Genomic DNA, 27424 nt, shown 5'->3' with positions numbered 1-27424 from the left:
TAAAAAAAAAAAAGTAAAGTAAAAGAGATGGTAGTTCTGTTAGGTACTAATAATTTAAGTAGCGACAAATATAGTATGAGAGAAGATATGAAAGGTTTGTTGGAAGAAGCGAGAAAGAAATGTGAGAGAGTAAAAATTGTAGGTTTGCTACCCAGATATGAGAGTACTGAGTTAAGAAGGAGAACGATGATAGCAAATAATTTTACACATATGTTGCCTCAAATGAACCATTTCCCTCAGATCTACAATCTTCCTTAACTTTTATTTTTGTTGAAGTTTTTCAACAATCATTAATAATAGTTCTCCTCCTGCCTTGTTTCCTCTATCTCCTTGGAAAATACAATATCCATTACATTCTCTCTGTAACTACATCAGCAAGATCTGGTGGCGAATAATTTTGATCCCAGTTGAGTTGACTAATGCCAAAACTCTTCTTTATTTCTGATACCTCGGGCATTCATATACATGTATTTTAATATTCCTTTGGACCCATAGTGACTCTTACATAATGTCATTACCTGCCAATTAAAATTCAAAACCTGGAAAACTGCAACCTGCTTTCACAATCATTCTTGCACTCACTTATCTTTTATCAGTGCTTTTCAATGGAAGGTGAGTTAGTTGGTCTCCTGCAGAGGTGTTATGGTTTTTTCTTCCCAGAAACTGATCTTCATCCAGCAAAACAAGCAAACCGACCACATTAACACCACATGCAATTTACAGACATAATAAACTGCCCTCGTAGCCTTACTTCTCAGAAAGAGTCGATCAGTCCCATTATGAAGAAGGATGCAAATACAACTCCTAAGTACAAAATACAATCACTGATTCCTGGTCTATTATACTTTGGGTAATGTGTACATGGGTGAACATTAAACCAGATGAACATGGGTTCTATTATTACAAAACATAAGTAGTACCATGATAATGGAGCTTTTTTTCCTCTTCCAAAACAGCAATTCGTAATCTTTAGTATACTTACTCTAAATAAATCTGATGTTACAGAAAAATGCAATATGTCTTAAGAAAAAAACAAACATCTATGGTCATTACTGCACTCACTCATTTGTCCCAGGGGTGACTAGACACATGCTCAATTGCTTCTCCCACCCCTAATATCTCTAGTTTCCCTTCTCCAGAACCATTTAAATGCAGTCTATCAGGCATATATAGAGGCTCTTATGACCATCACATTCACTCCACATCTATAAACTGCAAACAATTCTTCCTGCACAATCTTCTCAATGACAATCATGGCTCTTCAATTCCATCCAATCATATGAAGGCAGCACTCTTACTTTGAAGAAAAAAAAAGGTGATAACCAGGTCAAGAATTTTAAATTTATATTTCTGCAGTGATTATAAAGTTTTAGCTATTTTTTTCAAGACGTCCTGGATAGAGGAAACAGCAATATCATTGCTGTAGTATGCATGTTGAGAGGGAGTTACAGATTACAAAAAATGCTATTACTATTCCCTATATAGCCTAATTCCCTATAGCTGATGAGCTACAGCCAAGGAGAATAGAAGTTGAATTGCAGGATAGAGAAAAGAGCACATTTGAGGCCATTTGGTGGGAGATTGTGGCTAGAAGAACTAAATATACAATTGGGTGCGCTGCTATAGACGAGGTGATGGAAAAGATGGTGGTGACAGTATGCACAAGCAAATAGAAGAAATGAGTGGAAGGAGGGTGATTATTATGGGAGATTTCAACTATGGTCGCATTGATTGGAGTGAGGAGAGAACACACGGGAGGAAGGAATTGGATTTTATGCGGTTATTAAGGGATAACTATCTGCGACAACATGTAATGGAAAATACTAGGGGTCAGAGAGTGATTGACCTAGTAATTACATCTGAGGATTTGGCTGTAACAAATATGACCACATTACCACCAATTGGTGAGAGTGATCATAGGGTCTTGACTTGGGAGGTGGCTAAAGGTGTGGAATTTTCAATTAAGACAGGGTACATGTGGAATTATCGGGCTGGAAAGTATGACAAGCTTAGGAGTTTGATTAGTTCAGTGCCATGGCATGTACAACTGCAAGGACTAGAAGTTGATAGTGCATGGGAGGCAGTTAAGAAGTGTTTGCATGAAGCAATGGTTGACTGTATACCTAGAGTCAGAATAATAAATCAAGTAGGGGCTAAATGGATGAATAACACCATTAAGCTTGAGCTGCAAAAAAAGAAACAACTATGGAGGGAATGTAAGGAGAAAGGTGGCCGGCAGGCACATGAACGGTATAAAGCGCAGGCCAGAAGGGTAACGAGTGTGGTAAGAAAAGCAAAAAAGGATTACAAAAGAACATTGGCCATGCAGGCTAAAGAGAATCCTAAACAGTTTTTTAGATATGTAGCAAGTAAAAGGAAAAAAGTACATAGCAGAATGATTTTAAAGAATGACGATGGTAGGGAGGTAGCTGAATCAGTTGATATAGTTGAGTTACTGAGTGAGCACTTTGCAAGTATATATCATCCAGGTGGTGACATTGCAGAAACGAATAAACCAGTAGATTATATGGGAATTGTGGTGAATGAAGTGGAGGTGAGTAGTCTATTGCATAACCTCAATGTCAATACATCTGTGGGATTGGATGATATACCAGCTCGTGTCGTACGAGAAGCAGCTAAAGAATTGTCAGTACCCTTGACCATTTTGTTTAATTTGAGTCTCGGGTCTGGGTTAGTCTCAAGGGGGTGGAAAGAGGGGAAAATAGTTCCACTGCATAAAGGTGGTTTCAAGACTGCTGTTGTAAATTACCGACCGATTAGCATATCAGGAATCATTGTCAAGGTCTTAGAGAAATTAGTCAAGAAAAGAATACAGGATTGGATAGATGAAAATGGAATATTGTATGGGGGACAACATGGTTTTGTGAAGGGTAGATCATGCCTCAGTAACTTGCTCATGTTCTATAACAGAGTGACGGCTGAACTGAATGGGGTAATGGGTTTACAGTGATACTACTGGACCTTGCCAAGGCCTTTGACAGGATACCACATGGAACCCTAATCAGTAAACTGGAGCAGATGGGGATAGATATCAGGAATCATTGTCAAGGTCTTAGAGAAATTAGTCAAGAAAAGAATACAGGATTGGATAGATGAAAATGGGATATTGTATGGGGGACAACATGGTTTTGTGAAGGGTAGATCATGCCTCAGTAACTTGCTCATGTTCTATAACAGAGTGACGGCTGAACTGAATGGGGTAATGGGTTTACAGTGATACTACTGGACCTTGCCAAGGCCTTTGACAGGATACCACATGGAACCCTAATCAGTAAACTGGAGCAGATGGGGATAGATATAGGGTTGGTGAGATGGATAGGAGGGTGGTTGAAGGAGAGATACCAGAGAGTGGTTTATGCAGGAGTGGAGTCTAAAAGACGGCTTGTGACTAGTGGTGTGCCGCAGGGCTCTGTTCTTGGACCACTGCTTTTCAATTTGTTCATCAATGATATAGGAAAGGATTTGAGAGGAAGTGTTCACTTGTTTGCTGATGATGCAAAGTTGGGTAGAGCAATTGTGAGTGCACAGGATGTCAAAATGTTACAGGATGATTTGGATAGTTTGGAGGACTGGGCCAGGAAAAATGGATGTCAATTTAACGTGGCAAAGTGTAAGGTTATGCACTTTGGGGTGAAAAGAATAGCAGCAGTATATCGCATTGGTGGAACCGTACTCCAGGAGATTGATGAGGCCACGGATTTGGGAGTGTTGGTGGATAGGGAGTTGAAGTTTAGGGGGCACTTTGCAAAAGTGACTAAATCAGCTCATCAAATCACTTGGCTTCTGAAAAATACTTTAACACGCAGAGACAAACAAGTTGTTGTTCCTCTGTATCGAGCCTTGATAAGACCCCATCTGGACTACTGTGCCCAGTTATGGGCACCAGGGTTTCTTCGTGATGGGGAGGAAGTGGAGAGGGTCCAGAGACGAGTGACCAAGGTGATAGAAGGTCTGTGGAATGAACCTTATGAGAATAGGTTGAAGATTTGTGGGTTGCAGAGATTGGACGATAGGCGAAGGAGGGGTGATATGATTGAGACATTCAAATTACTGAAGGGTTTCTACAAGATTGATCCAGAAGATATTTTTGAAAATATGACTGGTGGTGGGAGGACTAGGGGCCATGCATGAAGCTGGGCAAGAGCGTGGTTGACAAGGGTGTTAGAGCTAGATTTTTTACTTGGAGAGTGGTGAATGAGTGGAATAAGCTTCCAGAGTCTGTTGTGGGTGCTACGACCGTGAATGAGTTCAAGGCAAGGTATGATAGATACTGCGTCAATGTCGAATAGTTGTTCTTGACATGATGTTAGGGCCTTCCTTGATGAGTGTGTCGACTCCTTGGAGTTGCACAGAACAATAATAATAATAATATCTGGGGGGGGGGGCACCTCACAAAAAAGACCCAAAACTAAGAAATATAACTTCTGTAATGCTTTTAAACATCGTCTAAAGCCGACTGCAGCTATCTATTCTCCTAAGGATCCATTCCCTTCCCTCCTTGGTCCAAGTGTTTGCAATGTTTCTTGTTCTTGCAACTCATACTATGGTCAAACCTAGAGATCTGCCAACATCTACCTTGGAGAATACAAGAAATACATCTGCCACCAGAACTATGGTCAATCAGGTGTAGCTGAGGAAGCCTTGAATACCTTACACAAAATCAAATATAAAAGAACTATGATTCATAGGTAGTAAATAAAAACTTTACTTTCTACTTACTATGTAGCAGGTAGAAAGTAGAAATTTTAGAATCAGCAGCAGATTTAAAAAAAAAAATTCAATCTAAATAAATATTATTGTAAACTTCTCAAGATTTAGGACACATTCTTAGGCCTCCTGTCCTGTCCATGAAGTCCCCTCATATAAATTAAAAATACCAAGATATTATATTATATACTTGGTTTAATCCTTTATCTAAGTGTAAGCAAACAAGTTTGCGCCTGAACTATTTTCAGGACTGGCAACTCGTATAAAGAAGCTAATGACTTCACATCATTTGCCTTAGTATCCCATAATGTAAAGCACATCTACTTACGGACATGTATAATGCTATACATTAAGGAAAGGGTCACTATCCAGACTGGTTTCAACCTTTATTGAGGTCTCATCAGTGGGAGCCAGACCCAGAGGTGATACTGAGATTGAAGTAACGCAGAAGTCATATTTTAATATATGACATGCCAAAAGGTAATGCAAACTTGTTTGCTTACACTTGGATAAAGGATTAAACCAAGTATATAATATATATATATATATATATCTTGGTATCTTTAATTTATAGTATAACCAAGTGGAAAAACTTCCAACAACTTTCTCTAATCCGGAATATTTTAATAATAAGGTGCGACACCTTTCTCGTATATCAAAATATGACTTTTGCATTACTTCACCGTTAGTATTACCTCTGGGTCTGGCTCCCACTGATGAGACCGCAATAAAGGCCGAAACGGGTCTGGGTAGTGATCCTTCCCATAATGCATAGCATTATACATGTCTGTAAGGAGATGTGTTTTGCATTATGGGATACTAAGGCAAGTGATGTGAAGTCATTAGCTTCTTTATATGAGTTGACCCAGTCCTGAAAATAGTTCAGGCGCAAACTTATTTGCTTACACTTGGATAAAGGATTAAACCAAGTATATAATATATAATATATTTGGTATCTTTAATTTATAGTATAACCAAGTGGAAAAACTTCCAACAAGTCTCCTCATCGTAATTTAGTCTTCTAGTCTAACTTCTTCCACTTAATCTGTGTTTATTTTTACAATTTTGATATAGTTATCCCTGATGTCTCTGACAGATGAAATACAGGAACTAAATACTCATCATATTTCAACATATGTTAATCAGATATGAATTATTTGCATATGTCCAGCACATGTGAGAAAAACAACAACAGGTATGAATACATATAAATTTGTTACAGATAAATCCAATTTACTGCTGTTGCATTATGGGTGGTGTAATAAGTTACTATGGCTGGGAATGAATTACACATCTTATACGTCTCAATCATGTCTCCCCTTGTCTTTTTATCCACTAGGCTCTGTAATTTGCATTCTCTCAATCTGTCCTCATATTCTACATTCCAGAGACTAGAAACCAACTTTAGTCAATTATCTCTGGATCAATCCTCTCCAACATCTCATCCTTTTGAAAATTTGGCGACCTAATCTGTGCACAGTAATCCATATGCAGCCTAATCAAAGTTGCAAGTGCAACTTTATTCTTAGATATAAGGGATGGGGAAACTACTGATTGCAACAACTGACTGTTTCCTTTTGACGTTTCTGTAGATAATGACCACTGGTATGATTATAAAATAGAAATATCGCTATGCAAATGGCAGAGAAACCAGTCCATTTATGTAATGCATATAATTTTTAAAAATCATTTTTATATATGCTCAAAATAAGAAAACTTTACTATCTATATCATGAAGACAATTCATAAATATTAGTTTTACACAAAAATGTACTAAAAAAAACTTTAAATTGGCATGCCACATATATTGAAAAATGTGCTTGCCCAATGGGAAGGCTTGATTTGCCACAAGGCTTTGGGCCAAAGCATTTTCTACTACTGTATTTGGAAATATCATATTCCATGAACCCAATTTTTAACACCCTTACAAAACCATTTTGAAAAATTTACAGTGTCAATGTAAATTCAAATGTGTTTTTGGAAGATGTCAAAACAGAATATGGTGGTCTGACAATGAGATGGTTAAGAAGAGAAAAAGCGTATTGAAGATATTTTTTTTCCTTCCCATTTACAATCTGAAAGATATTTTGGATGAAAAAAAGGGATAAAAACCGAACTGCTTACCTGATAAAACAGATTCATGTCACTCCTTTTTTGGAATCAAACGTATCTTAATGAGCTTAATTTTAAACATCAGTGAAAAGGAAAGTTATTGGTTAATATGTTTTCTGATGCTAAAACTTTTAAAGTTAAATGAAGTTTGTGGTATAGATACATGCATGAATAAAACTAGAATCCTATCAATTTTGCAAAATAGCTTCAGAATGTCATTGCACTAGCTGACTGCTCTCAATAAAAACTGTTAGAATCATTCAATGGTTTCAAAAATAAATTTAAATTTTTCACCAGGTTTGCTTGATTTTCATCAGAAATTATTATACAAAATTCATATGTACTTTGGAAAATAACACAGATGTAAATAGAAATGGCTGAACTAAAAAAAAAAAAAATCCTGAAAAACGCTACAGGAAACTTCGCATAATCACAACAGTTAGTTATTTTTGAGGAAATATTCTCGTCGAGTATTTCAGAAAAAGCATCTTAAATTCATATTAGATATTTCAGCATCCAATTTTCTGTGAAAGCCATTTAAGAGATGCCATATGCAAATTATCCAGGGATATCAAGCCTTAAATTCAGATGCACCAAATTCAGAATTTTTTATAATTTGAATATCAATATTAATCTGTTTATATTTATCTGAAATCCATCGTATCTATTAGTTTGAGTTGATTTGACATTTAAGAAACTTAACTTCATATGTATACTTGTATATAATAAATAGCCAAAAAAGGCACATCGCTTTTTTCTCCAAGATTCTGTAGTTCAGCCAATTTAGATGACACCTTCTGGTTGGAAACTGGGTTTGAATCCTATCTAGGACTTGAACCTTGATCAGTACTTTTCAATGGAAGGTAAGTTAATTGGTTTCCTACAAAGGTGGTACAGTTTTTCCCTCCCAGAAACTGATGCTATTTTTCCAGCAAAACAGGCAAACCAGCTACATGAAGCGCTGTGGATGTGTCTAAGAAGAGTTCCTGATTGAGATAAGTTATTCTAGGAATAACTTATCTCAATCAGGACTAAACAATTAAGTATATATGCGTAATTGTTTGAGTAAGAGCGGCTGTAAACGTTGTGCACTACCGGTATTATTAGTGTGGGGTATTTTTCTTGTCTAAACTTAATTACGAAATCGTTATTATTAGACCTAGTAACCTGCAGAGAAAAAAAAAAAAAAATGGCGGCGACATTGTCATTCTATGATTTTAATTTAGATTTCAGTCGTTTCGTTAAGTGTGAGGTCTGTTATTTGTATTCCTTCGATTACATAAATGATTTGTGGATGTTTAGCACGGATAGAAGAAGAGTGCGTACGAAGTGTGACATGAAGGAGGAACTGATGAATGCAAATATGAAATTGATGACAGAAAGTGTTAGTCACGAGAAAGTCACAGGAAACATGAGTGCACGTTTGAAAGAGAATGATGGTGAGAAAGAGAGAGACGAAAAAATGTTAAAAAATCCGTAAAAAAGAAAAAGAGCGATTTGAAAACCGTAATGGATGTTAAAAGGGACGAAAGTGAGGCGAGAGTGGTGGAAGGAAACGAAATTGAGAGAACGAATGATACTAGAAATGGCGTGACGCAGAAATCGAAAGTGAAAAAATTCAAAAGAATGAATGATAGCAAAAAAAGAATGAATGATGGCAAAAGTTGGACGCATGTTAGACCGAAAGTACAGAAACAAAGAAAGATAAATGAGAGTGAAAGTGAGAAGAATGATAGCGAAAGTTAGATGTATGTTGGACCGAAAGTATGGAAACAAAGAAGGATGAATGCGAGTGAAAGTGAGAAGAAGGGATCGAGAGTTAGAAAGTTAGAAAGATTTAATGATAGAGAGAATGCGTCATGAGATTCAGAAGTTGAATTGGATTGGATGAGGCAAGAAATGAAATGGATGCAGAATGAAATTAAGAAAATTCAGGTCAAAACTATTAAAATAAATCATGATGGCATGAAAGAGTTAACGAAGGATGAGCGAGTGGCGTTGTACGGCGATTCCATTACTAAAGATGTGCTAGAGGATAGAATACACAAGGTAATATTTTCCAGGCAGTAAAATGAGTAGAGTGATTGAGGCATTGGTATTAGGCGGGAGCGAGCAAAAGAGTTAATAGTATTAATTGGTACAAATGATTTGAGAGAGGACAAAGAGCATGTCAGAATGGATATCAGGAGGCTGCTTGGAAGGATAAAAGAGAATAGTGTGACAGGAAGGGTAGTCAGTGTGTTGCCTAGGTATGACTGTGGTGAAATCAGGTGGAGAGCAAGGATTATGAATGATATGCTGGCTGAAATGTGTGAGGAGATGGGAGCACAGTTTGTTAATGTGTGCAATGAGTTTGAGGGACAAAGTGAGCTGTATGGGAGCGATGAACTGCATTTGAGTGGTTATGGTGTGAGTCGCTTGGAGAGACTGGTGCTGGAAGGTAGAGAAGTGAATAGAGAGAATGAATCAGATCGAGAGGGCAGTGTTGTGAAAGAGCAGGAGAGTAAGACAGGAGAGATTGAAGAAGTGGATATGAATGGGGAAGTGAGTATAGAAAATGAGAGAATGGGTGTGCAAGAAGAGCAGGGAAACGGGGAGGCTCAGGGTGGACAGAGGTACATAGCGTGAGAAAGGTGGATGCTCCAAGAAAAGGTGAGAGCATATTTGGGAAGGAAAGGAATGGGATGACCAGGGATCAAGAGAAAACAGTTGGAATTGAAAAGGGTTCTAAAATGAAAAAGCAGAAAGGGAAATGGCCCCAGTCTAGCATGGAGAGATCACATCGAGTGAGTGGTATCAGTGGAACTAGCTGTAGATCCAGAAATGAGCTGTTGTGTTTGTATACCAATGCTAGAAGTATAAGAAACAAGGCAGATGAAATGGTTGCACTAATTGCGTCTGTGCACCCACAGATTGTCGGAATAAGTGAGACGTGGTTGGAAGAGGATGACATCCTGACAGGAACAGAGATGGAAGGGTACGATGTGTTTCATGAGGATAGAAGGGGTAAACAGGAAGGGAGAGTGCTATTGATGATAGAGAAAGAGTTATGTCCATACAAAGTAGGGATGCAAAACGGAAATAGTGCCAGTGGTTTTGAGGTAGTATGGTGCGAGATAGAGGTGAATGGAATCAAATACTTGGTGGGATGTTGTTATAGACCAGGTAATGTGGATGGTGGTGATAGTGAAATGTATAGTCAAATTAGCCAAGCAAATAAGGAAAGGGTGATTTTAATTATGGCAATATAGACTGGAATGATGAGATAGCAACTGGAAGTAAAGAAAATGAGTTTCTTGAGTTTTTGAGGGATAACTACCTCAAACAGTATATAACAGAGGGCACACAGGGATTAAGGGTCTTGGATTTGGTCATCTCATCAGAGGATGCAATTATAAATGAGGTGTCAAATCATCCACCAATTGGTGAGAGTGACCATGAGGTGATTACCTGGGTGGCTGCCAGCAGCACGAGGACTCCTGTGAGAAAAGGGTAAATGTGGAACTACAAGGGGGTGATTATGAACAGCTCAGGAGACAGCTTGCAGTTTAGCATGGAATGAGGAGTTAGCTGGAAAAGAGATCAATGCAGCTTGGGGGATTTTCAAAAACTATCTAGCAGATGTAATGTCTAAATGTATTCCAAGGGTGAGAAGGTTAAATAAGGAAGGTGTGAGATGGATGAATAAAGAGATCAAGCATGTGATACAGAGAAAGGGGGCATTGTGGAGGCAGCATAGAGAAGAGGAAATAACCAATTTCATGAAGTTAATTACTCCTGCTAAAAATAACAGGAGTAATTAACTCTATATTTAAACCAAACCTAGTTCAAAAACAAACCAGGCTAAAAGTATACAATACATTAGCCCTACCGGTCTTAATGTATGGAAGCGAAATCTGGACAATAAAACAAAAAGACAAACAAAGATTAACAACAGCAGAAATGAAGTTTATGAGAAAAACTGCAAAGTATACCCTATTTGATCACAAAAGAAACGAAGATATTATGAAAGAATTAAACCAAGAACCAGTAATTGAAAAAATTAAAAAATATAAACATAGATGGATGGAACACGTTCAAAGAATGAAAACAGAAAGATTACCAAAACAAGCCTTAAAGTACAAGCCATTAGGAAAAAGAAAACCAGGACGTCCTCTTAAACGATGACTTCTAAGGCCGGAGTAGGCCATACTAGGCCTAAATCCTTGATACGTATGATGATGATGATGATGAAGTCTACAAAGACCAGGCAAGAAGGGGTGACTTGGTTGGTGAGAGTAGCTAAAGAGAGGTATGAACAGCAGTTAGCTAATGAAGCCAAAAAGAATCCTAAGGAGTTATTTCGATATGTAGCCAGCAAAAGAAAGAATGATAATGGAAGGATGACATTGATTGAAAATGGTATAAAGACAGCTGTTGCAGAATGTCTGGTGGAGATACTTAATGAGCAGTTCATAAAGATCTTTCAATCTTGTGAATGTGACTTCATGGAGATATTGAGAGCAGTTGATGATGGGGAGGAGAGACTGACTGTAAGTGAGCAAGAGGTGTTTGGAAAGTTGAGTAAACTAGATGTAAATAAGGCTGTGGGACTAGATAATATATCACCGCGTATTCTGAAGAAAAGTGCCAGAGAGTTGACACCTGCCTTGACATATTTTTTTAATATGAGTCTTGCACTTGGTCAAGTTCCTACGGAGTGGAAGGAGGGCAAAATTGTGCCACTTCATAAAGGAGGTGATCAAACTCAAGCATCAAACTATAGGCCTATCTGTGTGTCAGGTGTTGTGGTTAAGTTGTTGGAGAAGCTTGTGAGAACTAGGATCCAGAGTTTGGGTAGACAACAATGGTATAATCTTTGATGGACAGCATGGATTTGCTAAAGAGAGGTCGTGTTTTAGTAATCTACTTACTTATTACAATAAAGTGACTGCTTCCTTGGACAGAGGAGAAGGATACACAGTAATATACTTGGATTTTGCAAAAGCTTTTGATAAAGTACCTCATGATAAGTTGACAGTCAAACTAGAGCAGATGGATTGGATATTAGATTAGTGCATTGGATTGGAGACTGGCTATCCGAGAGGTATCAACAAGTTGTGTATGGGGTGCAATACCCAGGAAAAGGAAAGTCACTAGTGGAGTGCCTCAGGAGTCTGTTTTAGGGCCATTACTATTTAACTTGTATATTAATCATATTGGCGAAGATTTGGATAGAGATATTCAGTTGTTTGCAGATGATACAAAGTCGGGACAAACCATAAAGAGTAGTGAAGATTTTGTGGCCTTGCAAGAAGACCTGAATAAATTGAGTGATTGGGCACGGAAATGGGGATGCAAGTTCAATGTTGCAAAACGTAAGGTTTTAAAATTTGGAAAACAAAGATGGGATGCAGAATTTATGCTTGGTGAGAATATATTGTTGGAGGTAGAGGAAATAAGAGATCTGGTTGTGATAGTGGATAAGGATCTGAAATTTAGGGGACACATAGCCAAAATTGTGAAGACAACACAAAGGCTTCTGGGAATGATGCAGAGGACACTGACATGTAGAAATAGGGAGATTCTTGTTCCATTGTATAATAGGCCACGCATGGACTATTGTGCCCAGATTTGGTCACCGGGTTTTCAGAAGTATGAAGAGATGTTGGAAAGGGTCCAAAGGAGACTGACTAAGGTAGTTTCTGACCTCTGGAATGTCAAGTATGAGGAAAGATTGAGAAGATGTAATTTGCAGAGTCTGGTGGAGAGGAAGATGAGGGGAGATATGATAGAGACCTACAGGTAAGGGGTTGTTATAAGATCAATGTTGGAGAAGTTCTACAGAGAATAGTGGGAGATCAGGGGAAAACCAGGTCATCCCTGGAAACTGTATAAAGAGGGTGTGAGTAGGGGAGTGAGAGGCAGGTTTTTTTCGTGCAGAGTTGTGAATGATTGGAATGCCTTGCCTGCAAGTGTGGTGTCTGCAAGGAGTTTGAGTGTGTTTAAGGCTCGGTATGATGAGATGTGTGTGATAAAAGGACCTCCCAGATGAGTCTTTGACTCCATGAGGTGTTGGGGTAATAATAATAAGAAGAAGAACACATGCAATTTACAGACATAATAAACTGCCCTCATAGTCTTACTTGTTTGGGCCATAAATCCAAACATCATTTTACCCTGACACCTCAGAAAGAGTCGATCAGTCCCATTATGAAGAGGGATGCAAATACAACTCCTAAGTATAAAATAAGATTGCCAATCCCTGGTCTAGCATCCTTTGGGTAATGTGTACATGGATGAACATTAAACCAGATGAGCATGGGTTCTATTATTACAAAACATAGTAGTACCATAATAATGGAGCTTTTTTTTTTCTTTTTCTTCCAAAACAGCAATTCGTAATCTGCAGTATACTTACTCTAAATAAATCTGATGTTACAGAAAAATGCCATATGTCTCAAGAAAAAAACTAACATACTGTGTGTGAATATACATAGATGAAATCAGCAATATAGTATTTTGAGGCTCCTGTGAAGATGCATTGCAAGGAAAAATAAATAAATCTTTCATTTAGTAGTCTTGAACCTGGGATTAGTTTAAACAATAAAAATCACAGCATGCAAATATATCCACCATTCAGTTGCACAAAAATGAGAAAATAAAACAGTTGTTAATTTTGTTAGCATTTTCAAAACCAGATGCCTTAATACACTTTCTGGATTTGCAGCTTCATTCATGCATGCACTCAAACCTTAATAACTGAATATGTAAAAGAGGAAAAAAGCATACTTCATCACTTTCTGCAACATCAACATTCCCATTTGCATCATCATCTAGCTGTCCATGGAGAGCACGTATAGCTTCATATCCAAGTCTGTCTGAACATGCATGTACAGCTTCACAATCCCAATCTGAAATGAGCACAAAATCTTAAATGTTCATTTTATATATGGTAGTACTATATACAGTAACTCCAGGACCAATCAGCTGCCCATTAACAATACCTGAACAGTCAGGTAGCTAATAACATCTTCAAAACATGGTTGGCTTCATAACAGATACCCAAAAATCTACTGATTGAAATTATTTTGTGCATAATACAAAATACAGCTCTGCTAAACATTTATTTAGTTGTTTTTTTTTACTGATTCAAAATTAATTTTGATTAATATAATAAGTAAGCAAATTCCCTGTACTTTCTTTAATAGAGACTGAAGCAACATTACTTCATAACATGCATTCAAGCTTAAATGTTAAACTGAACAACTTGTGGATTAATTATGTACACTTGAGGAATAAAATTAAATAAGAATTTAATACTTAAATCCAATAAGTTCTCTATCACAGAAACACATGCATTTAAAACTAAGAATGTAGAATGTATACTGGTAAAGGAAAGTGGGGAGTGCATTATAGCTTATGTAAGTAGTCTTGGCTATTGGAGAGGAAATCTTAATATTGCTGTTTTCCAATATCCAGGGAACTTAAATTAATATTTGTTAAAAGTTTGTTTTGAATGTTTATTGCAGATTTGCAAAAAATAATTATGTATAAATTGTGTGTAATTTAATATAGTACCTTTTCTCCCATCTGATTTATGATTGGTGTCTAAAAGTTTAGTCTGCCAAGCCCAGCTATCATAACGATGAATGCATTTTTTGTGCTTATCGAGACATTACCAGACTTGCTTCCTTCCTTCAGCTATATAGAAAGATTACAGGAGCAAGAAACCTTATAGACTCCTGGACAAAGATTGCAGCTGATCCACAAGTGAATGGTGAAAGTACATTAGCTGAAGAAATCCAACAACCTAACCAGTTTGAATAACACCTTCATGGGTTTATTTGTCTAAATATAGCATCTGAAAGTAGCAAACAACCTTTCATTGTAAAAATCCTATAAAGCAACCATCAGCATATATATCCAAGCCACAAGAACAGTCATATAAACAAGTACCAACTTTGGACCTTAAAGTGCATATATACAATCAGTTTAGAACAATGTTAAGTCTCAAGAGAACAGTTTCCTGATGATCTTGCCATTAGCTCACCTATGGTATTAACGTGCTATAAGTTGCAACCTTTTGTATATATGGGAGTGGCAATAAATACAGAACATGCTAATAACAGACTATGTATAGTAGAAAGTGTTTCTTGATTGTTTATTACAACATATTTCAAAACTAAATTATATTCTTAAGTTAAAGAGGAGATGGTAAATCCCGTTTAATTTTATAGTCGGGTACGAAATCCATCGAATCCATAGAGTTTCATGCCGAAAAAACTATCGGCGAGCCCAAGTGTAAGTAATTGGGTAAGTAAAGTAATTTTTTCGGCATGAAACTCTATGGATTCGATGGATTTCGATCTGAGTTTCGTACCCGGCTATAAAATAAAATGGGATTTACCATCTCCCTTTAACTTACCTTATCTCGCCAGTAAAATAGTCTTTTGGCTCATTATCGTAAATTATATTCTTGTTCCTTTACCCAAGCATAAGCATACAAAATTGAGCATAAAAAATCTTCACAAATAAGTTACTTGTATATGGAAGTACTATATGGTTAGGGATCCCAGACGTCCCATAAAATATGGGATTGTCCCATTTTTGGCTGATGCGTCACATTGTCCCGAGAAAACTCTTCGGAACAGCATTTTGTACTGTATTTTAGAGTTCAAGACTGAATAACAAAATCGATGAGTTACAATTTCAATTCTGTTACAAACATCGCTCTCCGTCATTATAGGGAACTGTAGACATCCCGTAAAATACGGGATTGTCCCGTTTTTGGCTAATGCGTCCCATTCTCCCGAGAAAACTCTTCGGGACAGCTTTTTGTACTGTTCAAGACTGAATAACAAAATCGATGAGTTACAATTTCAATTCTATTACAAACATCGCTCTCCGTCATTATAGGGAACTGTAGACGTATTATTTTCTCATTCTATCATTCTTCGGTGAAGATTGTGTAGCTTTTCATGACATGATTCTTAAAAACAAACAATTGTTAAGTGAAATTCATTCTTCAGAAAAGTATTGCAAGAGTAAGCAAGGCTGATTGATTAATAAGAATATTGTCAGGTGAGAAGAGCATTACTGTATTAACAATCTATTTTGTATCTATAATAGTAAGTAAAAAACCATTTGAAGGCAACTTAAAGTGGCTTAATGAAAAGATACATAAGAAAAGAAAAGCTGATATCCTAACAATTGGATTTACTGTTTGTTTACTTATACTTAGTAAAGTGTGTGCATAGTAAACCTTACCACGTACACGGAAAGTTAGAATCATTTTGTAAGACTGGCATATGTGATGGATGCGCATACTAAACTTTCACCCTCAGTCATAAGTGTCCCGTATTTTTTTCCAATGTATCTGGGATCCCTATATATGGTAGTACTATATACAGTAACTCCAGGATCAATCGCTGCCCATTAACAATACCTGAACAGTCAAGTACCTAATAACTTGTTCAAAACATGATTGGCTTAAAAAATCTTCACAAATAGGCTACTTGTATATGGAAGCATATGACTTCACATATGAATGTACAACACACTTCCCTTTGGATATGTGTGACAACAATGCAAAAGCCATTTTTTTATATACAAGTAACAAAATGGTGCATTGCTATATTATTAAAATACTCTGCATTAGAAACAGATGTGAGGAAGTTCTTTTTCCACTTTATTATAATAAACTTTGTAACAGACAAGAAATGATGTTCTTGTTTCAATCCTTTATACACAGCTAACATCCTTGTTTCAGAAAAATCTGAGAAGAGAAACTACCTCATTAACAGACAAATCACTTACCCATAAGATCACTAGCCAAGTAATCTTATGGGCTACCTTAGCAACCCGTCCTCTAAACTTGAACTCTCTGTCTGCCACCACCTAAATCTCTAGCTTGATCTATTTCCTGGAGTACAATGCCATCAATGTGATACACGGCTTGTAATCTATTTATCCCGAAATGCATAACTTTACATTTCTCAACAGTAAACTGACACCTATTAATTTTTGCCCATACTGACAGCCTATTTAAATCATCCTGCAAGCTCTCCACATTGTCTTGATTAACTATTACTCTACCTAATTTCACATCATCAGCAAACAACTGAATATTTCCCTTCAGGTTAATTCCTATATCATTTATGTACAAATTAAACAGCAATGGTCCCAACACAGAGCCTTGTGGCATACCACTACTCATCTGTTTTTGTCTTGATTCTGCCCCTCCATATACTACTTTTTGAGCAGCCATCCTCTTATCCACTTAACCAGTGCTGTATCCATTCCCATTTGTTCCAATTTGAGTAACAGTGTTCCATGTGGTATTCTGTCAAATGCCTTTGCAAAATACAGCAAAATCATCATATAGCCATTTCCTTTATCCAACTCAGCTGTTACTCTATTATAAAACGTTAGTAAATTACTAAGGCATGACTGACCACTCACAAAGCCATGTTGACCCTCATACAGTATCATGTTTTTATCTACCCATTCTTGAATTCTCTTTTTTACCGATTTTTCTAGTACTTTTACCACCACGCCTGAGATATTGATTGGTCTATAATTGCTACTGTAGTCTTAGAACCTCCCTTATGCAAAGGAATAATTTTGCCCTCTTTCCACTTCCTTGGAACTCTACCAGAGCTAAGACTTAAATTAAACAGCTTAGTCAAAGCATTGCCAGTTCTCTTGCACATTCTCGCAAAACCCTAGCTGATATCCCATCTAATCCCACAGCAGTATTTACATTGAGATTCTGCAATATTTCACCTCTGTTTCCACATTAGTGTCTGTCACACAGGTTGAAGCAGTAACCTCACTAGGAAGATATATGCTTGCAAACTGGTCACTCAGTAATTCAACTATTTTATCCGCTTCTGTTGCCTCGTGACCATCATCATTCATTACAGTCAATTTTCCATAGTTATTCCTCCTCTTGTTTGCCACATAACAAAAGAACTCCTTGAGATTTCCTTTTGCCTGCTTAGATAAATTCTTCTCATAATCTGATTTTGTCTTCTTTACCATACTGGTCACCTTTCTTGCCTGAGCCTTGTACTGTTCATGAGTTTGTGGTCACCTTTCTCTTTATATACCTTCCACTGCATTTTCTTCTTCTGCAGCTGATGCTTAATGATATTCCATCTAACTCCTACCTGATTAACCCTCCATACCCAAGGTATACAATTTAAAACTGCTTCCTCTAGATGATCCTTAACTATATCCCATGTACTACTAACATCTTTACCCTGCAGTGTTTCATGCCATGGTACAGATTTAAGCTTCTTTCTAAGCATGTCATAATCACCTGCCTTGTAGTTCCACAAATACCCCTTCTTGATAGAATATTCCTTATGTTTTACAATCTCCCAAGTCAAGACCGCATAGTCACTTTCACCAATTGGAGGCAATGTTGTTACCTTGGTTATAGAAAACTCTTCTGATTATATGATCAGGTCCAATACTCTCCCACCCCTAGTCGACTCCATTACATGCTGCCTTAAGTAATTATCTCTCAGCAGATGTATAAATTCTATTTCCTTCCCGCCATGTGATCTTTCTTCCTTCCAGTCTATATCTCCATAGTTGAAGTCCCCCATAATAATCACTCAACCTGTACTCATTGTACTAATTTGGCAATGCATGTCTTCCAGATCATCTGTGGAACTCCTTGGCCTATAGTGACAAGCAACTGTACATTTTGTCTTACTGGTCTTAATCTCACACCAGATTACTTCAAATGAACAGCCACCCTCCTGCCTGTCTCCTATATATATATTTTTTTTTTGGTTGGAATTCATCTGCTATCATCAGCAGTACTCCTTCCCAATCCTATCTTCTCTATCTTCCCTGGAAATACTAAATTCTTCACGTTCAATCCCTGTAACGACATCATCTGCTGTTGGCCAAGTCTCACTAATGCCTATAACTTTTGGCAAGGTTGCACTAACCAATGCCAAAAACCCATCCTCTTGTTCCTGATACTTCTTTCATTAGTATATAGAAATGGCAACATCCCTTTATTCCCTCACCCACCTTTACTTTCTGAATTGACAACCATATTCAATATTTTTGCTTGAGAGACTAGATTCCTAACTTCATTATTCTCACACTCACTCGCTTCATAGATGTGTTCACGCAAACTCACTTGCTTCCGCCCTAATTGCTTAAGTTTCCCTGAATTTGTACATCAGTATGCTCGGTGAACAAAGCTCTCCAGACACCCAACACCAAAACCATTCAGATGCAGTACGTCCGCATTGTACGAATCCTGCTTTCCGTCAAACAGAGACCACAGATCCACAAATTCTACATCTTTCCTTTTGCACAATCTACGTATAGACTCATTGGCTATCAATGCCCTCCTCCTCCTCAGTTCGCCTCTATCATAGCGTGGTAGGAGACTTACAAACTTAGCCTTCTCGCTCTTAAGTTTTGCCTCTTCTAACAACTCCTTTACATCCTCCCTCATAGAATACTTCTCGTCTCTCAAATCATTGGTACCAACCAAGACAATCATTTCCTTCAACTTACGTTTTTGCATCCAGATGGTGTGTAATCATAATATTACCTGTATCTGCCTCCTCTAGGCTGCAGAAAGAAAGCCCATTATAGGTTTGATTCTAGCTGCCAACTAAACACTTTTTCTATGATTTTTTTTTTTCAGCTGATAACCAAGTTAAACTATCTTTATCTCTGGTGCAAAACAACTAAGGTATTTCCTCCCTGCAACAAACTTGCACTATTTCAAACAATAATATATACCTGTTAGGGTTGACAGCCATGAGATGCCTAAAGTGATTTTTCCCTGCTTCCCAATTTTTCTTGAAATTATGTCTTGAGCTCAGCTATCAGTTATAGCAAGGGTGGGGACCAGCTATATACTAACCTTCCAAAAACTAGGGTTAGAAGCACAGTTTACTCAATTTGGGAATAAAAAAAGTATTAGATGATATATTTATTTAACACACACACACACACACACACACACACACACACACACACACACACACACACACACACACACACACACACACACACACACACACACACAGGGTATTTCAAAAGGATGTATACAACTTTGCAGGAATAGATAACTCGGAAGACATACAAAAGTTGAGCGAGTGTAATAATGTAGTGAAACACATCAATTTTTGGTCATGTAACTTTATTACCAAATGACAATACTAGATGACGTGATATGTCACATAATTTGAAAATGGTGACTTTCGATGGTGCATAGCAAGCACATTGCATATTTTGGTTTGAGAAAACAAAGTCTGCAACACAAGTTCAGAGGAATTTCTGCACACAATATGGCAAACAACCTCCTAGTAAGTGCATGATCTACACGTGGCACAAGAATTTTGTGAAAACAGGCTGTTCTGTGCGTCATATCAATGGGAAGGCCGCATGCTGCCAATGCTGTTGTGGAAGAAGTTTGGGAAGGATTCCAGAGAAGCCCTAGAAAGGCAACCAGATGGGAATCTCTCAAATTGGAATTCCACATGTGACCATGTGGTGTGTTTTACAACATCTGTATTTAAAGCCCTCATACAATATTTGAAGAAAGACGATAAGAAGGTATGCCAGGATTTCTGTATGGAAATTATCGGTAGGATAGAACAAAATTAGGACTTTTTGGACACGATAATTTTCAGTCACGAGTGCACTTTCATGTAAGTGGGCAAGAAAACTGCAGAATTTGGGGAAGCGAAAATCCATAAGCCATCGTAGAAAATGTACATGGCATCCCAAAGACTAATGTTTTTTGTGATATAAGCACAAAGAAAGTGTATGGACCCTTCTATTTTTTGGCGTCTACCGTTACTGGTGGTGTGTATTTGAACATGCTACTTGGGTACCTGATGCCACAATTAGATGACGATGACCATGACGGATACTTACGTTTACAGCAAGACAGAGCACCTCCTCATTACCTGACAGATGTAAGGTCATACCTCAATACCCGTTTTCCAGGTAGATGGACTGGTAGAGGGACACCTGTAGCATGGTCATCACATTCCCCCAACCTTACACCATTAGAGTTTTTCTTGTGGGGCTTTATGAAAGATTAAGTGTTTGTACCACCACCAGCCAATTTGGATGAGCTGTGTTCCAGAATTACTGCTGCCATTGCAGAAGTTACACCAGATATGCTCTCCCACATGTGGCAGGAAATTGATTACAGATGGGATGTCTGCAGAATTACTGCAAACAGTTATATCGAACTTTAACTGCCTGTGTTAAAACTTCAAGTGTTACACTACACTTGCACAGTAACAAAATTGTTCATCTATTGCTATTTACCTTCTATTGTCATTCAAAGTTGTATACAACCTTTTGAAACACCCTGTATATATCCTGTCCTGTCAGGTGTCTTCTCCCTTCAGGAGACTGACTACCATGTGTCTCCACCATGTCCTATTCTGCGCCTCTCTGCTGCATTCCTCATATGAGAGATAGTCCAGTCATCTATATTTTTCATCCACTTCAGTCTTTGTCTTCCTCTCCTTCTCTTTTCCTCAACAGTTCCTTCAAGAAGTGTTCTTTGTAGGCAGTTATGTCTCAGAAAATGTCCAAAACAGATGACTTTTCTCTTTTTAATTTCTTTCATCAGGCTCCTGTTTATGCCTACCATCTCTAGTACCACTCCATTTATCTTTTTCTCTTTACACACACACACACACACACACACACACACACACACACACACACACACACACACACACACACTAGGGGGGGCTATGCCCCCCTGGTGCCTACAGAGCCCAACCCCCCGAGTTCCAGACTGGTAGGAATTTCGAGTCATCAAAATTCCTTGAATTTTGATGACTTGAAAGGGGGAGTCTGCCTCCCTGGTGCTCCCCCTTTTCTTCTCATAAATCTCATTGTTGTTTTTATTCTTTGTTTACTGCCCAAATTTCACAGCCATATAATAATGTGGGCACTGCTAAAGTATTGTATATTTTCAAGAGTGTTTCTTTTTGTACTATATTTGGGTTGAGTGTTCTATTTATCAGGCTTATAATCTGTAAAAATTTTGAAGTTTTTAATTTTATGTCTTTTTCTCCTTCATCTGATATTTCACATCCAAGATAATTGAAAATATTTATCTGTTCTATTATTTTATTATTAATAACTATTTTGCTTCTAACTGGAGTTTGTCCACAAAATGCCATTGTTTTAGTTTTTGAATAAATACAAATTTAATATATAAATTTATACAAATAAATATAAAATATATACAAATTTTTAAATAAAATTTGTATATATTTATCTTTATTGTATATATGTAATCTTTAATGAATTTTAAAATTTTAGTAATCTTTAATGAATTTTAAAATTTTAGTAATCTTTGATGAATTATTTTTCCAGCAAATTTATAAAGGTCGGGTTTATCCCATCTTCTCCTGCTGATTTGCCATTTTTTATTTTATTTAGGTTGTCCTTTAATTCTTTCATTGTTATCATATCATTTAAGGTATTTTGTCAGTTTCTGGTGTAACTATTTTTGATGCCAGTATTATCCATCAAAAGATCTGTAAAGTAATCCAAGAATTCTTTTACATCTATTTCACAGTTTATATTTGCAGTTTCTTTTATATCCGCATTCATGTGTTGTAGTATTTTGTACGCATTGGGTCTTATTTTGCACATGTCATTTTCTAGATATGATACAAATTTTTCCCAGCTTTCTCTGTGTCTCTTTCTGGTTTCTCTTTGGCTATTGCTCATTTTTTTTTTTTTTTTTTTTTTATTCAACTCATCCTCTTGTTTTTTGCTATTTAACCATCCTTTTAAGAGCAGGAAAAGTTAAAGCAAATATCGCTGATTTTCAAAGTCTTGTGGACTCAACTGCTATGTCAGGGTTATCTCAAATGGGTAGAAATGTAGAATCTTCCATAGAAGTTTCAAAACAGTTGTGTAAGGCACATCCATGTGCTTGATAAAACAGCATGTGCACTGCAGGGAACATTGTTATTCATGGACTGCTCCACAACAGCAGTAGCAACTTCATTCACTTGTTGTGGGCTAACTGGTTTGAGACCACTGTCAGTTCTAACTCCCAATGATCATGTTTCTTCAAGACAACTAAATCATTCGTCACAGAGCACATGGAGATTGCGGATGTCAGAGACATTTGTTCACACGCTGAAATTCCCTTAGTGCAGTAACAGTATTGCAATTGTTTAAGTACAGCTTCACGAGCAAAGCACACTAACCTTGTCCCAATAGACTTTGCTTGTGAAGCACAATCTCCATGTGCTCTGTGATGAATGATTTAGTGCAACAACAGTGCTGACCAGCTGTGTTTACCATTGAACACACTGTGCAAAGAATGTGGTTTGTGGCACACCAGGAAGCGTAGCACATTAATTCATCACTGTGGACAGTACTAACAACCAAAATGAAGGAAAAAAATCCCATGTCCATCTTTATAAATCCTCCTGGCAACTTCTAAGTTGCTTGATATGCAAATTCCACACATTTGGTGTTTACAATAACCCTGGTGGTGAATTTTGGAACTGTTCTTCCACCCCCGCATATCGCTTCTACATGACCAATAATGTATTTGTGCCAAGCTTCACAGCAATGGATTACTGGATGATGCATCACAAGGCCTTAAAACAGCATCATCAAATTCCTGACATTACCCTCAAGGGGTGTACAGGACATGATAGTACTACATGAAAAACATCAACACTAACTTCCTATCAACAATTTGTTTCCAAATAAATCTGTTACCTGTCAAGCCTCCAACATTATCGGATCTTATATTTCTGTCTTCTAAGGCACTTTTTACTGTATCAATTCACTTATATCTTGGTCTTCCTCTGAGTCCTTTTCCTGCCAACCTTGCAGGGAACACTTGTTTTTCTAATCTTTCCTCTCCCATTCTGTTTAAGTGACCATACCACCTGAGATTAGCTCTGCTAACACATTCTCCTGGATGCTGACAATGTCAAGTTCTTTCCTAATATCCTCGTTTTTAATATGACATTGCCATTGATGCCATTTGTTCACGTTCCTAATCTTTCTCAGGATTCTCATATCTGCGGTCTCTAGTCTTTGGTCAAGTGTTTTATTTCTAACCCAGCTCTCAGATCAACAAGTTAAAATTGGTTTGAACACTGCCTTGTATACAGCTCATTTAGTGTTTTGACTAATTTCTCCCTTATTCCATACAAATTTATTAAGTTGACTTTCTACCATAACAGCTTTGTTGATTCTGTTGTCTATTTCCAAATTTAATTTACCATCTTCACTAAAAATTGTGCCTAAGTAACTGAAATGTTTTACTTGTTCTATAGGTTGTCCATTCACAATGCAGTTGATATTTTCGATGCATTTGACTATTTTCATTGTCTTTGTCTTGTTATTGCTGATTTTAATACCAAATTTATTACAACAGTTATTCATAGTCAGGGAATCTTGCAGACATGTACTGGATTTATTTAGAAGTATAACATCATCCACATATAGTAAAGAGCTGACATTAACATTTCCAATTTTATCAAGTTTAACACCACTTTCCACCATAATGTTATCCATATAGATCATGAACAAGAGAGGGGATAATGTACATCATTGTCTGACACCATATTTAACATTAAACCATCTACCTGTACTTCCTTCAATTCTAACTGATGACTTACAACTGAAATAAAGACTAAGTATTGCTTGATATAATGCCCCATTGACACCATATAACTGTAGCTTTTTGAATAACTTTTCTCTTGGCACCTTGTCACATGCCTTTTCCAGATCTACAAAACTTAAATACAGATCTTTGTTATATTCCCATGATTCTCAACTATTTGTCGTAGAGTAAAAATCTGAAGAAATGGTCACTTCCAATTTCAAATCCTCTGTACACTCTAGTTTCCTGCACCAGTGAGAAAGCATCACTATCAACAATAACATAATGATACTTTTCTTATTCCTCGACTCTTCTCTCTCTCTCTCTCTCCATGTGAATTTGTGCACATTTTTATGTTGGAACATGGGTGTTAGTAATAACCAGTCCATGTCCTGAGCACAAATTCAATGGGTATTTGCCATTATTATTAGCTTTGCTCTTTTCCCCAAATTTTCCCAAAACATTTTTATATATGTCTGACAATCATTTCCTACTCTGCTATTTAGATTCCCAACAAGGACAAACTTTTCCTTTTTTCATTGTGTCAGCTGCTTTCTTTAAAGCCTCAAAAAATTCTTCCAATTCTACCTTAGAACCTTCTGTGGGACCATAGGCACTAAGTTTCATTTCCATTTCCCCACATCACTCTACTTGATATTGCCTGCTATATTAAACAGAGTGATGTGTGCAAGAAGATTAGCTTTTTATTTGGTGTTGAATGTAGCTGCTACTCCTTTTCCCTGATTGTCATTGTCTGAATATAACATTTTGTATTTATTGCTCGAAAAGATCTCACCAGTTTTTGTCTTTTTTGTTTCAGTCACCCCTATTATGTCGATCTGGTACTTATCCAATTCCTCAGATAACTCCATTTCTTTGCCATTCAGGCTTCTTATGTTGATAGTACTGATCTTGAACTCTGGTGATGTTAAGTTGGGGTGTGTTTCAGAATTTGTTCCAGTAGCTGACTTTTTGCTGTTCACCCTGGTTTCCTGGCAAAAACAACAGGGGCCTTGTTTAACCAGGTGAAGCCCCAGCCGGCATGAAATTCTGTCATGTTGTGCTATCATTTTATATTGTGGTTTAAGACAATAAGAATACAATTTGGTTGACTAAATCCCAAATTCCCAGCCTCATCCAGTATCCAGATAGATACCTAACAGGGTGCACCATGAGAAGGCGAGGATTACATATTAGGTCAGAAGCACCAGTCTCAGTTATACAGTTTTGACCCTTAAGCACTCCTCTTTACACTTTACAAATGACTAATTTTGAATAGGCTTTAACTCCTAATCGAACCCCATCTTATTGCTGTGCAGGCTGGTTTTAGACCAGGCAAATCCTGTACATCACAAATTCTCAATCTCACTCCACATACAGAAAATGGTTATGAGCAAAAACTAGCCACAGGAGTAGTCTTTGTAGACTTAACTGCAGCATATGATACCATAAACCATCTCGCACTCATAAATAAAATATACAGAATAACTAGAAACTATTGCTTTGTCCTCCTGATTCAATCACTCTTAGAAAATAGACACTTTTTCGTGAATCTGGGGAGGTGAGGGGTAGGAAGAGTCGTCACTCCCAAAACATGGCCTCTTCCCCAGGGAAGTGTGTTATTACCATTACTTTTCAACATCTACATCAATGATCTTCCCATATTTCCAGGAGCTAGAAATGTTATCTATGCTGATGACCTTGCTATAGCCACTCAAGAAAATAATTTCAAGTCGATTAAAACTATCCTATCACTTGCCTTAAATAGTCTAACCACATATTATAGCAATAATCAATTAAAACCAAATCCCTTGAAAACCCAGACTGGCCTTTTTTCACCTTAACAATAAGGAAGCTATTCCTTATTGTGAAGGCTCTTATACAGAACATTCCTGGAACCCAGTCTATCTCGATGTGACTCTCAATTTGACTCTTTGATATAAAACACACAGATAAAACCAAGGCAAAAATTAATGCAAGAAACAATATACTAAGAAAGCTTACTTCCTTTAAATGAGATGCAGATCTTAGTTCACTGAGATCTTCTGCCTTGGCCCTTTGCTATTCACCTGTTCAATATGCCTGCCCTGTATGGACCAGATCCTGTCATGCTGAAAAACTGGACCCAAAATTGAATGAGAGTTGCCACTTAATAACAGGATGCGTGAAACCAACATCATTAAGAGACCTATATACTTTGTCCAGTATTGTTTCCCCTTCAACCCAAAGATATGCATTCTCAGTTGACTAAACAAGCAGTCGAATGATGAGAATTACTCATTATTTGGCAGACTCCAGTGTCCCAAAGACTAAGATCTCGACATAGCTTTCTAGCAACCGTTGAACCACCCTAAAACCCTTCAGAGACAAGGCTTCAGTAATGGTATATACTGTACCCTGAGAGTAATACTGGTATTCCAATAGCTGAAGATCTTCCACCTGGTGCCCATTTGGACTGGAATACTGGAAAAGCCTCAGATTACAAATAATAGGATGTTGCAAACAAAATCTCATCAAATGGGGCTTCCTCACTGGACCTGATAACTGTGAGACAACCCAGTCCATGGAACAACTTCTTTCTTGCTCCCTTCTTCAGTCACCTTGCACCAAAGAGGACCTTATATCTTGCACAGAAAAAGAAGTGGATTGTGCAAGATACTGGAGGAACATCTAACTATGTCAATTTGATTTTAACGGAATAGATGCGAACACGGATTGATAAGAAAATACCTATTTATTAACTTAATTGTTAATATTGTATTCTGTTAAAATCATTAACATGCATGATGAACACATAAGCCTTTCCACACAGTTAACATTTGACTATATTTATTGTATATAACTTGTACATAATTTACTATTCTCTTTATATTTTACCTATTATTCCTATAATTTACCTAGTAAAATTTAAGCTGTTCTCATTTGTAACATATTGTAATTGAT

General features: G+C 37.2%; 1 protein-coding gene across 3 annotated transcripts in view; it reads right to left on the bottom strand.

Moving 5' to 3' along the window:
* The window catches only part of LOC150097965 (stromal interaction molecule homolog), a 279318-nt gene that overhangs the window by 230771 nt on the left and 21123 nt on the right, over positions 1-27424 (bottom strand). For all 3 annotated transcript variants that reach the window (XM_090406136.1, XM_090406137.1, XM_090406135.1), the window contains exon 2: positions 13612-13733. In XM_090406136.1, the coding sequence (XP_090262262.1) occupies positions 13612-13733 (122 nt within the window). The remainder of the gene's footprint in view (positions 1-13611; positions 13734-27424) is intronic.

Source organism: Typopeltis vanoorti, chromosome 16, assembly GCF_054136105.1.
Source record: "Typopeltis vanoorti isolate ZY-2024b chromosome 16, IOZ_Tvanoo_1.0, whole genome shotgun sequence".
NCBI classification, from domain to species: domain Eukaryota; kingdom Metazoa; phylum Arthropoda; class Arachnida; order Uropygi; family Thelyphonidae; genus Typopeltis; species Typopeltis vanoorti.
This window is presented reverse-complemented; position numbering and strand designations above follow the sequence as displayed.